The sequence below is a fragment of the Oncorhynchus clarkii genome, chromosome 2 (assembly GCF_045791955.1).
Source record: "Oncorhynchus clarkii lewisi isolate Uvic-CL-2024 chromosome 2, UVic_Ocla_1.0, whole genome shotgun sequence".
In the NCBI taxonomy this organism is placed as follows: Eukaryota; Metazoa; Chordata; class Actinopteri; order Salmoniformes; family Salmonidae; genus Oncorhynchus; species Oncorhynchus clarkii.
In genome coordinates, this window is record NC_092148.1 from 53,463,463 (window position 1) to 53,477,223 (window position 13,761).

A 13,761-nucleotide genomic window follows, 5' to 3' on the forward strand; every position below is an offset into this window, starting at 1 on the left:
TGCAGAGATGATCTCTACTGCACTCCACACCTAAAAGGAACACCTATGTGAGAATGCTGTTCATTGACTACAGCTCAGCGTTCAACACCATAGTGCACTCAAAGCTCATCACTAAGCTAATGACCCTGGAACTAAACCTCCCTCTGCAACTGGATCCTGGACTTCCTGACGGGCCGCCCTCAGGTGGTAAGGGTAGGTAACAACACATCCGCCACGCTGATCTTCAACACGGGGGCCCCTCAGGGGTGCGTGCTCAGTCCCTTCCTGTAATACCTGTTCACTCATGACTGCACGGCCAGGCACGACTCGAACTACAGCTGCAACATTGAGAGCATCCTGACAGGTTGCATCACTGCCTTGTATGGCAACTGCTCGGCCTCCGACCGCAAGACACTATAGAGGGTAGTGTGCACTGCCCAGTACAACACTGGGGCCAAGCTTCCTGCAATCCCGGACCTCTATACCAGGCTGTGTCATGTCAGAGGAAGGCCCTAAAAATTGTCAAAGACTCCAGCCACCCTAGTCATAGACTGTTCTCTCTGCTACCGCATGGCAAGCACCAAGACTAGGTCCAAGAGGCTTCTAAACAGCTTCTACCCCCAAGCCATAAGACTCCTGAACATTTAATAAAATGGCTACCCAGACTATTTGCATCCCCCCCTCTTGTTATCTATGCATAGTCACTTTAATAACTCTAATAATAATATTATCTCAATTACCTCGACTAACCGGTGCCCCAGCACATTGACTCTGTACCGGTACCCCCTGTATATATCCTCTCTATTGTTGTTTTACTGCTGCTCTTTAATTACTGTTAGTATTGTTAGTATTTATTTTTATATTTTTGTCCAGGTATTTTTCTTAAAACTGCATTGTTGGTTAAGGGCTTGTAAGTAAACATTTCACTGTTTTATTCAGCGTATGTGACAAATAAAATGTATTTGATTCATTTTATTTGAATGCAGTCCGCTAAAGCAGGAACATTGCCTTTAAACTTCAATCACGCTGTAAAGCTGAACTTCCACGATGCGGATTGAACACAGAGCCCTTAGTTACAACTTTGACAATTAGTAACAATGACATTGTATTCTGAAATATTGGCCCTATTGGCAAAACCAACGACGTTCTTACAGACAGACACTTTACTTCAAACGTACTTTAAACTGTAACTGAAAGAATAACCACAAGGAGACACTCACACACACAAACAGATTGAGTATTTTGTGAAAACCATTCTGTTTTTGATGGTATTTGTTTGATGAACTGGGTGCAAAAACTTTATTTTAATTCACAGATTGGTCTTCGGGTCCAGGATAGAGGCTTGACAAAAATCTTCGGAAGCTTGATATCCACATCTTTCAATGGGTCCACAGTATATGAAGCGGCAAGTCATTAGATAGTATGAACCTATATTAGAAATCTTGGTGAATATGTTGCTGTCTCACCAGGTGAGAGAGAGGGAGAGGGAGATGGAGAGGGAGAGAGATAGAGAAATAACAACAGGAGGGAAAGTTATCCACAGGTAGTACTTCCGCGTCAGCACAAACTGAGTGTTAACGCACCCATGCACATGCATTCACAGGCCCACGCACACACACATCCTCTTACCTGGATGGGACTAAGTTACACATCATGGAGGCCTCAGGCCAGATCAGAGTGGGTTTGTAAAGCATGAGGTGGGTTTTTCAAAAGTTAAGTGGAGAGGGAAGGGATGAATGAATGAATTCACAAACACGATTCACAAATGAGTTGTTTTGTCACCACAATTGTCACAGCACATTCGGTCACACAATTGTTTCAAGTCATTTGGATGAGTGTACACAATTCATGCACATCGAAATATGATGCCGAGTATTTTTAGCAAGACAAAATGTGTTTATTATAAACTTACAATTCAGGATATACAGAGAACCCATCATTTCATACAAATGCTGCACATAAGCAAACATTCTCTTACTGTGACAGGAGGAAAAGATGCCATTTCAAAACAAAAGTGCAATTTTTTATATTTTGTGTGACATAGAAGGTACACGTGGAATACCTTAAACAAACAGATTGAGGGGGGCATTCTTCCGTCTTAGAAATCAAAGCACACTTGAAAAGGGTACAAAGAAAGATGAACAGAAGATTTCACCAGAGACAGAGTACAATACACGCAATACATTTACTGTGGCACACAGAGGAACTGGGTGCATGTTTAAAGGAACAGAACTGAACAAAGAGAAGACACAGAGAATCTGGGGGGGGGGGGGGCTTCTCCAATCACAAACAACGTCATACAGGGAGCATGGCCAAGACGGCTAGGGAAACAGAAGTGGCTCTGGAAACCAGCGACAGTTCGGTGGGTGTGAAATGTGTGGTCATTTGCGGACACCACGTGGACACCAATCAGAAACCAGGACAGAACTACATCTTTAACTTCTTCAGAATTCCCTTAACACAATCTGGTCATACTCTATCTGAGAAGCCTTCAGGGCATCTTATCGGCAAACTGACTGACTAGACTACACTAGCGGTAAGTGTGACTTTGCTGTTAAGACCTACCATTAAAGCGATACAGTAAAAGGAACTGTTTGAAAATGATCAACCGTCTATGTTTGGTCTCTACTCTCTATGTCAGCTGAACGCTACGGCAGAGTATAACTCCCCCCCCTCCCTATGTACGGTCTGTGTAGACGTATTGGCGGTCGCGGTCGCTCTTACCGGGGTCGTCGATCGGCATGTCGACAGTCAGCTGCTCGCTCACGCGGCCGTACAGACCGTTGGTGCAGACCGCCAAGACCTGAACCACGTAGCTGGTGTTGGCCATCAGGTCCTGCAATATGGCCCCCTGGGGAACGACGGGAAGAGGGGAGTACATAGGGTTTAGGGTGCAGGCGATGTGGAGGGTTATACCTTTGTAGGATCTGTTCTTGCTTTCAATCATACTATGGTTCTTTAGTTTCTTTGTTTGTTTCTTCATCCATTCCCTCATTCATTTGCTCATTCACACAAACCTTCCAAAATGTGATTGGCCTCAGTTGGTGATCTGCGTGTTAGTTTGCTGAGCTCCAGATCACAAGCATTAGTTCCGTGAACAACCCCCGCTACATAAATGTCCCTCACCACATCCTGGTCTCCGTCGGTCAGGTACTCAAAGGCCGGAGGGTCCTCTCCCTGGGCCAGCTTGTAGGTAACTGAGTACTTCTCTATCCCGGCGTCATACACCGCCCGTGGCCGCTCCCACATCACCAGCAGGCTGGTCAGGTTATGGGGGTCTGCCTGCACATTCTCCGGCTCTGAACTGCAGACTGACAGAGAGAGAGAAAGATAAGAGAGAGAGAGAGAGAGAGAGAGAGAGAGAGAGAGAGAGAGAGAGAGAGAGAGAGAGGCAGAAGAAACAGAGAAAGAGTGAGAAATAAATCTATCCAAATGATTTTAGATTCATAAGAATTCCACGTAAAATAATCACTTGCAGTGGTAGAAAGAAATGCTGTGTAGAATAAATGTCAAACTTCATTCCGGACACCAAAACAAAAATATTTGCATGGGGGAATAATGGTCATCACAAGTGGGTGTTTCTCCCGTTAAGAGAGGTAAACCCGTGCCTCATGCCTGTGTCAAAGGTCGCCATCAAAGATTAGTGCTGCGGCACTAATGCAGCTCACAGACACACTGAGACTCTGGGATTAACACAGATTAGAGGGGGGAGAACGAGATTTAAATCAATCAAAATGAGACCTGAGACAATGGCCAGGGACAACAACTAAACCGTTGACACATTATCTACACGATCTACGCTAAAGCCTGCACTTCAGTTTACTTAGTTAAGTATCCTCTTTTCCCAGAAGGGTCAAAAGGGCGCCACAAGAGTAGACCATGGAAATCATTTGTGGTGAGGGGGTGAATGCATTCATTTCATGTTTTTAATGATGCTGAGGGATTTAAGAAAGATACTCACATTTGTACTAACCCCTTTTCAACACAAGAGGGCAGAGAGGAGCAAAGAAACAGCAATATTGTTCTCCAGTTCTTTTCTTTATTTTTTATTTTTTGTGATGTGCATCTCACACCGATTCATGTACATTATATATCACATTCAATGCACTGTATCCATTTTCCGAAGACATTTGGAAAGTGCTCTGTGAAAGAGAGGGGGCAGCCACAGTAACCTAGCAACACCTAGCGAGAACCTAGAGAGAACTTTAAACTGAGAGACTAATACCATTGCTGGCATGTAGGGAAAGAGAAAGAGAGAGAGACATAAAGATGAGAGCGCGAGAGGGGCTAGTGTATTAGCCTGGTGCCTAAGCATCCACAGCAATTAAATTCTCCCTTCAAGGATATAGAGAGTCCGGGTATAATTAAGAGAGGCACACACACACAGATGCTGACACACATGCTGTCTTATATTGAATGCCTGCCAGCATGCCACATGCTAGTTAAAGTCCTGATTAATGCTGATGTCTAACCAGAAAACACACAACAAACTGCCATCACGGCTTTAGTAGGGTCAGGAACCCGTCATAGTATGATACATCAAATGACCTCTGAGACAGCCACAGTGTACCATGTGTATGTGTGTGTGTATATATGTGTGTGTGTGTGTGTGTGTGTGTGTGCACGTGTGCGTCACAGATTACCTTTGCCCATAACAAGCTGCAGGTTCTCAGTTGGGTTACCAGTCTTGCCTCACATGTATAAAAATCCACCTATGACATTTTAATAGTCCACCAAAAGTGTCACAAATATATTTAGGATGTTTGTTATTGGTATGTTGCTATTTTCTGCTCAGAATTAAGCATTCTATGCTCTGCTACAATGACAATGTAGGTTTAATACATATTAATGCTCTATTTGTCTGCGAGTTACTTGGCAGCAGACTTTATTCCAGCCCAGCATTAACAAACCTGAATCTATTCATCACCTAATCATCAAGACCATGATTAGTTGAATCAGGTGTTAGTGCCAAGAACCAGGAGTGAATACGACAGATGGTTGGATGGATTATTGGAGACAGACAGACAAGACAGACAGGTACATACTGGGAGTGAGGACCTCCTCCTCTGACAGACAGACAGACAGACAGGCAGACAGACAGACAGACAGACAGATACATACTGAGAATGAGGACCTCCTCTGACAGACAGACAGACAGGTACATACTGGGAATGAGGACCTCCTCTGACAGACAGACAGACAGACAGGTACATACTGGGAGTGAGGACCCCCTCTGACAGACAGACAGACAGACAGACAGACAGACCGACAGGTACATACTGGGAGTGAGGACCTCCTCTGACAGACAGACAGACAGACAGACAGACAGACAGACAGACAGACAGACAGACAGACAGGTACATACTGGGAGTGAGGACCTCCTCTGTGCCGGTGTAGGAGGAGAAGGCCTGGCCCATGAACTGCTGCTGCTGATCCCTGTAGTTGTTCTGCAGGTAGTCCATCAGCATCACGTAGCCCGCCTGCTGCATGGTCATCACCTCACAGAACATCTCCAGCTACAACACAATGAACAGTTATAACCTCTTATGACCCCTCATAGCATAAACTCAAAATAATGTCACAGAGGAAGTCTGCTGTATGGTCATCACCTCACAGAACATCTCCAGCTACAACACATGCAACCAACACATTCATACATACATTATTACATAGCTATAACATGTCTTAATGTTATATAGTCTGCTATATGGGCATCACCTCACAGAACATCACCAGCTAGAATACAATACAACCAACACATTCATACAGAACAATGCCTCTGAGATTTCTAGGAATATTTTAACCAAATTAGTCCCAACATTTATCCACGGCGTGGCCATCATTGTAAAGCCCTAGTTATTTTTTGCTGCTTCGACAAAGTCATTTCTTGAGGTTTTTCATTTATTTTATGTGATCAGTGATTCATTTACGTCTGGCTCTCAGTTTAAGATCGACCCTGTCGTGAACTGAACTCTCCTTTAAATATGGTGAAACTATTCCTTTTAAAATATTTCATTCAAAATAAATATTGAACATTTCATAGTCAAATCATAGTGTAAAATCAGGTGAGCTGGTTCTACTCTTTTTGGCCATTTTCTGGTCAACCCTCTTACAGTCAACCTTGTTACTTTACTTGGCACTTAGTACACACTTACTATAGTATTTTTTTAAATTGTAAATTTAACCTCTTGAGATGGGAAAACGTGTTTTCTTATTAACCTCTTAGATCTACCCCCCCTACTTTTTTAAATTTCCGCCTGAAGACATACCCAAATCTAACTGCCTGTAGCTCAGGCACAGAACCAAGGATATGCATATTCTTGGTACCATTTGAAAGAAAACACTCTGAAGTTTGTGTAAATGTGAATTGAATGTAGGAGAATATAACACAATAGATCTGGTTTAGATAATACAATTACATTTTTTAATTATTTTTTTTATTGTTGTATCATCATCTTTAAAATTAACAAGATAAAACAAACATTCAGATAGGATGATGGGGATAATTTCAGTGAAAAACATAAGAGGGCAACAGTACTTGTGCAAAGTTTCAGAATGATAACTTCCAAAATGTGTGTGCTACATGACATTTATCATGAAGTCACCCAGGTGTCCCGCACAAGTAGCCCAAATGTACCCAAGTGGCCAAATTGGTGAAGTTATACATTTTGAATGAAATAACTATATACAAAATACCAAAATAGTATTCTACCCCCCCCCCCCCCCTCCCCCCAACAAAACATTTAGAAAAAACATGAGAAAAAAATATATATACACATTTACAAAATAACACTTTCAATATTTGGAAGACCCTCAGTCCTCTACACAAAATTGTGCTGCTGATGCCAGGTGCCATAGCACATCCATGCCTTCAGAAATACATTTGGGCAGTCTGTTCAACTAGGAAAAGGCCAAAACAGCATGGGATACAATTAAGTATGGGAGGAGTACAAATTGAAGAAGTGGCAGAAACCAAACTACTGGGAGTGCAGCTAGACAACTGCTTATCATGGTCGTCTCAAATAACTAATCTATGTAAAAAAAATATTAAAACAGCATGCATAATCAGAAGGATAGCTAAATATTTACCAGGGAAAATCCTTCAGCAAATAACACAGGCATTGGTTGAGAGTCAAGTGAACTATTGTTCGGTGGTCTGGGGAAATGCATCATCTAGTGAAGTTAGGAGGCTGCAGAATGCACAGAATAAAGCTGTTGCAGTCATGCGCAGTGTTCTTGGTTGGTCATCAATCGACAAGATAATTGAAAAAAACATGCTTATCTTATTTTATAATATACATCATTTAAAACGGCCAAGTTCTATTCACAATGGTATTCAGTTGGTAAGAGACAGACATTCCGTAAATACTAGGAATAGATTGTCCACCATCTATGTGTTATCCAGACAGAAAAAAGAAATGGGCAAAAGAACATTTCGATTTAGAGCAATAAAGAAATGGAATAAATTAACTGAGCAAACTAGAAACCTTTCAATATATAATGTTGTGGGACTATAGTAGATGAAGAATCAATATTTTTTTAGATTGAGTATTTATTGGGTCATTATGCTAGTGTATTATGTATGTTTGTAATAGTGTGTTATATGTGAAAGTGTGTTTGTATTATAAATTGTATTTTAATGTTAAGGACTCTTGGAAGATTAGTCCAAATGGGGACTAAAAGAGATCCTAATAAAATCAAATCAAAATCAAATCAAACACCACTTGTGGCAGGAGCTGGGTGAACCAGCTTCAGTGGGGGATGGACACCTTGGCACTGGGGGCTCCCATTCGGAGTCAGTGTCACTGTGAAAGAAAATGTTCAGTTAGAATAGTTTCACATATGAGCCCTGTATCAACAGGTATAATAAACATATATATATAGAACATAAGGTTGAATATATTATTATAGACCTGGTAGATCTACTGTCTCATTTATATTATGAAATTTCAGCTAGATCTACTGTCTCTATTATATTATGGCAGACCAGCTAGATCTACTGTCTTTATTATATTACGACAGACCAGCTGTATCTACTGTCTCCATTTCACTTTGGCCATTGTTGTGGGCCTGCCCTCCCCTCAACAGCCTCAAATAGGCTATTTCATTTCACAAATAATATTTTATATTATTAATTTCAAACAACGGCATTAGCATGAGAAGAACTTACCAGTCCAAAACGATGTCCTCTCCATTCAAAAAATATTCCTCCATTTGAGAATCGCTAAATTAATCGTCCTCGATCAATTTCTTCTAAGATTGTGTGTACATCTGTATATCTAGACTTAGATTTAGCTTTCCCTGACTTAGTCGCCATACTGATTGATATATAAACAGCTGAATATGCTCTTTACCAAAACAATGCTGTGCGCAAAATGCGTGGCTCCTTCCGGTATGAATCGTCAATGGCGAATTAACCTCTTTACGTTGGAGTTTACTACATGGGTTGGTCTTCCAACACATAAACATTACATATTGCCGTTTACCTCAGCTCATTGGCTATCTACCCAGCTAGATTTCAAGACGATCAGTGGTCATTGGGTTAAAATACAGTCAATCAACGAAACAGTGGGCAAATCATTGGTGCACAATGATGTCATTACTTGTTGTCTGCAAATCGGTTTCTTTCAGTCAATACGTCCCGCGAAATGACCCATCAGGTTTGGTTGTGGTACAAACAAACCAGTTGATTGCAATGAAACCAAACATGACTGGAAAGGTCACGTTTTGTGTGTGTATTTACCTCAAATGTGTCATCGAAAATGTAATGAGACGGAATTCACGACACAAGCGGTTCACAAAATGCTTTGTTTTAGGCTATAAAAATGGATTTTATCAAACAAAAGACCATTCATTGTGTAACAATGAGCACTGGGATTGCAAACAGAGGAAGATCGTCAAAGGTAAACAATTTATTTTATTGCAGTTTGTGATTTTGTTACGCCTGTGCTGGTTGAAATAGTTGTTTTTTATGGGGCTCTATCCTCAGATAATCTCATCGTATTCTTTCGCAGTAAATCCTTTTTTAAATCTTACAACGCAGTTGGATTAGCAAGATTCTAGGCTTTCGAAACATGTGAGACACTTGTATTTTCATGAATGTTTAATATGACTATTTATGTAGCGATCACCGTATGTTTATTCAAATTTCATCCCGCTACCGGGTTCGGTGGGCAGAGGTTAAGTTGAATATGTTTTCTTTATGACAGAATGTTAAAATGAGGTGAAATCTTCTCAAAATGCACTAACTTGATGGCACCACCAACATACTAGCTAATTATTATTATCATGATACATTCTCACAGACCTTCAAAACTATGGGTCATACAGTATTCAGACGTCACACAACCTAACACACAGGCCATCAAAAAATTACTTTCTGTAAATAAGAACATTGCAAATACGAATTTGTTCTTTAATTGACTGGTAAAATAAGGTAAAATAAAATACACACATGCTAGACACATGCATGGATGCCTGTCCTATACACCTCTTCTACAGTTGATTGCATAACACTGTACAGAACACTGGTCCTCTGACTCACACAGCATTCCAACCAGAGTGGCTGTGAGTGTGACCGGGGGCCAAAAACCGTGACTCAGGCAGCCTCTGCAACAGCCATTGGTATGTACAAATGTAATGATAGGTGTGGTGTTGTCTAGAAACACACAGTAGGATTCATGATGATCATGGCGCTCTTATGGCACAACTTTTGAAAAATACTTTTGCATATGCACAGGCATTGGTTATTAGTTAAGGTTATCAAAACAATAAATATGTGGATAACGTTGTTTGAATATATAGGCTACTGTATGCACGACTGGCGATATGGTAATTCTATCACATAAGAGCTAGTGTACGCCTCCAGGGAGTGTTTGAAAAGCTACCAAGCTACACAATAGAGGAACAATTCTCCCAAAATGGCCTTTCAAAGTGTTTTGAAACTTGAGACGTGACATTACCATACCATACAGAAACCCGAAAACGGGCAGACTGAAAGCCAGTTTAAATGGAAAGAGGGTGTGTGTCAGACAACAGGATGTCAACAGTTAAAGACTTAAAAGGAGTGTGAGTGCGTGTATGTCTTCCCTGTTACCCTCGGGGTATTTGTGATTGACAGGTATATAAAAGCTGTAATTAAAACAAACAAATAAAGGCGCACAGAGGCCTTTACTCTGCTTAAACTGAAACGCATGGTGCTGACACACACACACACACACACACACACACACACACACACACACACACACACACACACACACACACACACACACACACACACACACACACACACACACACGATCAATTATGAATGCAGACATAAATCAAAAGCAGAGGTCTGGCACAAAGTCCGACACAAAAACAAAAAGACACAGGCGCCGGCATAATGAAACAGTTTAGAAGTGACTTGTGAAAACAACCTTGTGCAATGCCTTTTATCTATACAGATGAAGGAGTGTAGGTCCCACCCAACCCATTCACACTCTAAAAGACATCTGTCAATTCCCACTCCCCCTCTTCCTGTTGCTCACACTATCTCTTCTTCTGTACTGACATAAACAACATTTCCACACACTCTCTGATTTCATAAATGCACACACAGGTGTTCAGTTGAAGTCAGAGGTTTACATACACCTTAGCCAAATAAAATTTAAACTCAGTTTTTCACAGTTCCTGACATTTAATCCTTGTAAAACATTCCCTGTTTTAGGACAGTCATCACATTCCCAGTGGGTCAGAAGTTTACATTACCCAATTGGTATTTGGTAGCATTGCCTGTAAATTGTTTAACTTGGGTCAAATGTTTTCGGGTAGCCTTCCACAAGCTTCTCACAATAATTTGGGTGAATTTTGGCCCATTCCTCCTGACAAAGCTGGTGTAAATGAGTCAGGTTGGTAGACCTCCTTGCTCGCACACACTTTTTCAGTTCTGCCAACAAATGTTCTATAGGATTGAGGTCAGGGTTTGTGATGGCCACTCCAATACCTTGACTTTGTTGCCCTTAAGCCATTTTGCCAGAACTTTGAAAGTATGCTTGGAGTCATTGTCCATTTGGAAGACCCATTTGCGACCAAGCTTTAACTTCCTGACTGTGGTCTTGAGATGTTGCTTCAATATGTCCACATAATTTTCCCGCCTCATGATGCCATCTATTTTGTGAAGTACACCAGTCCCTCCTGCAGCAAAGCAGCCCAACAACATAATGCTGCCACCCCCGTGCTTCACGGTTTGGATGGTGTTCTTCGGCTTGCAAGCCTCCCCTTTTTCGTCCAACATAACGATATGTCATTATGGCCAAACAGTTCTATTTTTGTTTCATTAGACCAGAGGACAAAAAGTATGATCTTTGTCCCCATGTGCAGTTACAAACCGTAGTCTGTTTTTTTTATGGCAGTTTTGGAGCAGTGGCTTCTTCCTTGCTGAGCGGCCAATCAGGCTATGTCGATATAGGACTCGTTTTACTGTGGATTTAGATACTTTTGTACCTGTTTCCTCCAGCATCTTCACAAGGTCCTTTGCTGTTGTTCTGGGATTGATTTGCACCTTTCGCACCAAAGTACGTTCATCTCTAGGAGACAGAACGCATTTCCGTCCTGAGCAGTATGACAGCTGCGTGGTCCCATGGTGTTTATACTTGCATACTATTGCTTGTACAGATGAACATGGTACCTTCAGGCGTTTGAAAATTGCTCCCAAGGATGAATCAGACTTGTGGAGGTCTACAATTTATTTTCTGAGATCTTGGCTGATTTCTGTAGATTTTTCCATGATGTCAAGCAAAGAGGCACTGAGTTTGAAGGTAGGCCTTGAAATACATCAACAGGTACACCTCCAATTGACTCAAAGGATGTCAATTGGTCTATCAGAAACTTCTAAAACCATGACATCATTTTCTGGAATTTTCCAAGCTGTTTAAAGGCACAGTCAACTTAGTGTATGTAAACTTCTGACCCACTGGAATTGTGAGACAGTTGATTATAAGTGAAATCATCTATCTGTAAACAATTGTTGGAAACATTACTTGTGTCATGCACAAAGAAGTTGTCCTAACCGACTTGCCAAAACTATAGCTTGTTAACAAGAAATTTGTGGAATGGTTGAAAAACAAGTTTTAATGACTCCAACATATGTGTATGTAAAACTTCCAACTTCAACCGTACATGGACACACTCACACAGACCCACCTGCGTGTCGGAGATGGCCACAGTGTTCTTGAAGACGATCCACTCCACGGTCTCAGTGCAGGGTGGGGTGGTGAGGGAGCCGTTGTAGATGAAGTACTTCTCTGTGGAGTTGGGCAGGAGGCCCCGGAGAGAGAAGGGACCCACCCTCCCACTCTTACCTAGACAGGGGGAAAGTGTAGGGAACGCAGACAGAGAGGCAAAAGTGAAATAGAGGAACAGATCAAAAGGAAGAGAGAATGACAGACGATAGAGATGAACCGATACAGGATAACAAATAGAGGATAACCAATACAGGATAAACGATGGGAGTATGAATGATAGAGTATGAACGATATAGGATAACCGATAGAGGATAGCCAATAGAGTATGAATGATGGAGGCTGAAAAATAGATGATAATCGATAAAGGATAACCAATAGAGGATAAACGATAGACAATGAACGATAGAGGATAAACAATAGAGGATAAACAATACAGGATGAACGATAGAGGATAAACGATAGAGAATGAACGATAGAGGATGAAAGATAGAGGATAAACAATAGAGGATAACCAATAGAGTATGAACAATGAAGGCTGAACGATAGATGATAACCGATAGAGGATAACCGATATAGGATAAACGATAGAGCATGAGCGATAGAGAATGATTGATAGAGGATAAACAATAGAGAATGAACAATAGAGGATGAACGAGAGAATGATCGATAGAGGATGAACGATAGAGAATAAACAGTAGAGGATAAACAATAGAGGATGAGCCATAGAGGATGAACGATAGAGGATAAACGATAGATGATAAACAATAGAGGATGAACGATAGAGAATGAACGATAGAGGATGAACGATAGAGAATGATCGATAGAGGATGAACCATAGAGGATAAACAATAGAGGATAAACGATAGAGGATGAACGATAGAGAATAAACGATATAGGATAAACAATAGAGGATGAGCAATAGAGGACAGAGGATAAACCATAGAGGATAAACAATAGAGGATGAACGATAGAGGATGAACAATAGAGTATGAACGATAAAGGATAGAGAATGAACGATAGAGGATAAACGATAGAGGATAAATGCTAGAGAATGAATGATCGAAGATGAACGATAGATTATAAAGGATAAACAACAGAGGAGAAATGATAGAGGATAAAAGATAGAAGATAAACGACCGATGATAAACGAAAGAGGACAAACGGTAAAGGATAAACGATAGAGGATGAACGATAGAGGATAAACGATAGAGGATAAACGATCGACAGAGTATGAACGATAGAGGATAAACGATAGAGGGTAAACGATAGAGTATGAACGATAAGAGTACGAATGATAGAGGATAAACGATAGAGGATAAACGATAGAGGGTAAACAATAGAGGATAAATTATAGAGTATGAACGATAAGCGTATGAATGATAGAGGATAAACGCTAGAGTATGAACGATAGAGGATAAACGATAAGAGTATGAACGATAGAGGGTAAACAATAGAGGATAAACGATAGAGGATAAACGATAGAGGATAAACGATAGAGGATAAACGATAGAGTATGAACGATGGAGTATGAATGATAGAGGTTAAACAATAGAGG

At 41.0% G+C, this 13,761-nt stretch overlaps 1 protein-coding gene across 5 annotated transcripts in view; it reads right to left on the reverse strand.

The window, feature by feature from the left end:
- The window catches only part of LOC139369656 (receptor-type tyrosine-protein phosphatase gamma-like), a 69,319-nt gene that overhangs the window by 16,444 nt on the left and 39,114 nt on the right, over positions 1 to 13,761 (reverse strand). For all 5 annotated transcript variants that reach the window (XM_071108941.1, XM_071108934.1, XM_071108946.1 and 2 more), the window contains exons 7-10: positions 12,166 to 12,323; positions 5,345 to 5,495; positions 3,106 to 3,290; positions 2,704 to 2,830 (exon numbers count right to left, since the gene is read on the reverse strand). In XM_071108941.1, coding sequence (XP_070965042.1) covers positions 2,704 to 2,830; positions 3,106 to 3,290; positions 5,345 to 5,495; positions 12,166 to 12,323 — 621 coding nt within the window. The remainder of the gene's footprint in view (positions 1 to 2,703; positions 2,831 to 3,105; positions 3,291 to 5,344; positions 5,496 to 12,165; positions 12,324 to 13,761) is intronic.